The sequence below is a fragment of the Rhizomucor pusillus genome, assembly GCF_041956525.1.
Source record: "Rhizomucor pusillus strain CBS 183.67 unplaced genomic scaffold VTP01scaffold_17, whole genome shotgun sequence".
Lineage (NCBI taxonomy): Eukaryota > Fungi > Mucoromycota > Mucoromycetes > Mucorales > Lichtheimiaceae > Rhizomucor > Rhizomucor pusillus.
In genome coordinates, this window is record NW_027192159.1 from 1 (window position 1) to 3938 (window position 3938).

The 3938-nt window shown below is 42.4% G+C and overlaps 1 protein-coding gene across 1 annotated transcript; it reads right to left on the bottom strand.

The window, feature by feature from the left end:
* Positions 1 to 2894: 2894 nt before the first annotated feature.
* VTP01DRAFT_3443 (uncharacterized protein) lies at positions 2895 to 3829 on the bottom strand (the record flags this gene model as incomplete). Its single annotated transcript, XM_069382015.1, has 3 exons — positions 2895 to 3178; positions 3238 to 3467; positions 3543 to 3829. The coding sequence occupies 3 exons, from the start codon at positions 3827 to 3829 to the stop codon at positions 2895 to 2897; spliced, it is 801 nt and encodes a 266-aa protein (XP_069236185.1).
* Between the last annotated feature and the right edge of the window lie 109 nt (positions 3830 to 3938).

A 3938-nucleotide genomic window follows, 5' to 3' on the forward strand; every position in this document is an offset into this window, starting at 1 on the left:
AAAGAAGCAGAAAAAAGGGCGGGAGGAATACCTCCATTTATACTTTTTACTGGGTTTGATCTGACGGAACAGCCCTTCCGAGCTATTCCTGGACTACGTCGAACTTTTCCATGTAACTCGACGAAAAATCGACCGTATGAGACGAGTCGAGTTTCTATGGAATCCCTGAAATTTGAGGAAACGGAATCCATGACAAAAGGTATCGCTCAGATATGAAGGTATCGAGCAAAGTGAGGTTTTGAGGGTTGAGGGGTTTAAGAAAAAAGGCTGGACCAATCTGGCGACAGAAGAAGAATTACCAAAAGGGTGCAATGCATATTTAAAGTACTTCGTAGTTGGAACCCGATAGTTTCTTCCACGAACTACTTTGAGCAGGTAAGTTTACTCAAAATCACGCTGCGCTTTACGACAAACATCATGGCGAATGCAAACTTTTATGAACCCTGCCCTAACACGGAGAAATATTCTGGTTGCTTCCGTGGAACTTAACACGCACCTGCCGGGAGTGGCTGAAATCACTTCTCTCTAAAATGCAGCCCATCATATCAAGGACATTCGTTGCTAATCATCCTAGACCTTCCAATAGGTTCTAATACAGCCGTAAAAACATATGGAAGGAGGATGTCTTGCTTGCGTAATCAGGACATAACCATGAAGGTCCGTAGAAACGTCGCTTCAGGTAAGCAACTAACGCAAATTCCATTCACACTGTATTGATAAAGCACTGAACTTTTCTCCCGCGGTGTTTATAGGTGGTAAAATTTCCATTCCTGTCCATATCCTCATCGGAAAGCAACTCATCCCACGCTCCCTCCAAATACGAGTTGTTGATTCAGCATTCAGGTTAAGCCTATTTATGAAAAGGAGCTCAGCTTTAGAGAAAGCGAGATAGCACTCATGGCACAGCCCTTCAATATTTCAATGTTCTAATGTAACTGATGATGTATTTTTTTTGTGTGTGTATGAAAAATTTATTCAGTCACGGCAGAGCTATATGAAATTTAGATGTTTACAAGCTTTTAAAGACTAATTCTTTGTTCAAAGAAGAAATCAAGTATAAACATCCACTTGTGATCTGCGGTAGAGAGTCAAAGATGACACGACAGTGGGCGTCCCATATCACTTTCAGACTGCAGGCGACCACATGAGACTATTCGACATGCCAACCTTCCTTCAAACGGGAATGTGGAATACGAACTGATAAAACATGCTTAGTCCTTATGTTGCGCTGATGCTCCAAGAATTGTTAGGCAATAAAAAAATAATAAATTATCTTTGGATTCATCTCCTGACTGGTTCTGCCACCCGTTCCACATATGAAAACCCGAATTTCTTCACAATGAATGATATTCATTGCAAATCAACATGTTTCAAGTTACCTTATTCAGACTGTTCATCTCTTGCAGACCCTACTTTAAAGGTTTCTTTTTTCATTTTTACAACGAGGGAAGAAGGACGTTGCATGTTTAATCCAGGCTTGAAAGTCTGATCTAGTCACTTTATTTATTGAACTGAATCACATATTCCATCTGCTGTAAGTTGATCGTCCGCTCGCAGAGTGTTTCTTCTGATACCTGGTTTAATATTTTACCAGAACTCTTCAGCGGGATTTAGGAACGCGGAATAAGGAGGTCTGTACCTTCTACTTTCAACGAGGTTGCGAACTGCTGCTGGAGTATGTAAGTAAGGTGTCTGCAGTATGAGTGAGGCATCCACGCGTATGCAACGACTAAAGAGGCTGCGTATACTTTTTAAAAGACAATCTAAGAAATAGGATAAGAACGGTTTTGCGGATAACCAGAAACTTTATTTCAGCAAGAAGGCTGACACAACGGCCGTAGGTAGATCATTTTGAAGGATCCGTAATCATAGATGACGCCATATAAGCTGTCGAATGCAGCAGAGCCCTTTTTTTGTGTAGCTGCTTCTTTGCTTCTCTATTTTATTATCCTAGCAGCGATGCTTGGTTCCTGAATGTTGTGTGAGAATAATGAGGTACTGATTAAAGATGTTTCATACTCATTTACCCTGAGTCAGCGTATCCATGAAAGCGAACAAATGTATCTAAAGGATCATAGCCATGGTTACTTCTGAACACAATGATCATCGTGGGAACAGTGTTCTGCAATGGAATTTGCATTTCAGCGTTCCGCGGCGAACATAGTTCTGCATAAATAGCACAGATAAAATACTCAGATCGATACTTAAATCGAGGGATGACTGTAAGCAGTACAAATCAATTGTAAAAGCAAAATGTAGTCGCATCCTGAGGAAAAATTAAGACAAAAGCGGTACATACGATCAAACATTTTGCTCACATCAGCAACAATGGGCGAACGGTGCCACGTTATGCATGATAACTTTTGTTTCAGCCCGATTCCCGGGGAATTGTCAACAAGGCTCTACAGTGAAATCACATGCTAACGATTTATTACTTTGCATATAATAGACATCTCCAAACTGATGATTTCAAGAGAACGCGCTCTTCCAAAGCTGGCTAGAAAGTCTCAATAGCCTTCGGGCTGTTGGCCGCCTCCACGGAAAGTTGGCTTTTGGCAGTTGTCGTGGGCAGCTTCGGCACATCTTCAAATTCAAGGCATTGGCTGTATCTTTCTGTGGAAGGTGCGTGGGAAATGGTCATTTCCGTCTGAGAATTCGATTATCATAGGGCGCGCCTTTATCAAATCTAGAAAAGTCAATAATGTATTAAACGATTCTCAAGAGTCTTGCAGTTTTCAAAGTTCAAAAATCAATATGCATATTAATGAATTGATGATTTGGAGCAGTAAGTGTATCCTATGCAAAGATTATCTAACAATAGTTCCAAATATCATATCTACACTTGGAATAACATCTTGTAACTGGATAAGAAAGGACTCGTCACATAGCGTGTTCTAATTATCCTTCTTCTCGTCCGAGATTTCCGAAGGTGCCTGTGCCTTTTCCATTTTTGATACAATGGTTCGGTAGAGCAAGCCAGTTGTGAGAATGACCGCACTCCAAACTTGTGCAGCTTCCGGCTTGAGAATTGGCAATCCAAACGCCTCGCACAACTGGGGCGAGGACATGACAGTGTAGAACAAGGCCGTGATAAAGGATGACTTCATGTCAATAGAAGCTGTATGCAGCAATCTGGGAGTAGAGAACGACCAATGGGCACTTGTCAGTTTAAATGCGTCTAAGAGGGATAGTCAACAAAACTGATGATATGGGATCGAGACAAGCAGCAGAGTTTACCAATCCATAGACCTCCTCCACAGCCAGCTAAAGTTCCACACAAAACTTGGGCCACCCATTTGTCAGCGCCAATGCTAGCTGCAACGCCGTCGACACCGTTGCTGACGATAGACATGTTACGAAGGATACCGTCCGCAACAGTAAAGAGTTGTTCTACTACGGGGATCGCAAACAGATATTCGAGGAACTGGAAAAAGTATGGATTGGAGAACATCAACCAGTAGGTAACCCTATTATCATTCAAAAGGTGTCGTCATTGGGCGTCTGAATACTACAGATGATAATAGACCAAGCTATCTATTTACCCATAAATACCCCAGAATTGGTTGCTTTTCAGGATACCCAAAGGCTCCCCTCGCAATATGCAGACAGTTGATCCACCCCCTGCGCACATTACAATTGTTGCTAGCAGTCCTTGGTACCAGCCGATCCGAGTGTGGTGTTCCTTGAGCAGCGATCGATATGTATAGTTGATCAGGATCGCGTGCATAACCTCGAGAATCGGCAGTGACAATCCCAGTACAGGGATCTCGATAGACGCTCCTACGAGCAAGGACTGTACATGAATGAGCTGCGTGGTCAGTTCCTCCATTGCAAGCATTTCGAGACAGAGAGAATAGTGGGGGATTGCTTGCGCAACCAAAGATTTCAAACCTTGTTACCCACGTTGGAGCTAATCTGGGCCAATTAAATGAAAATGA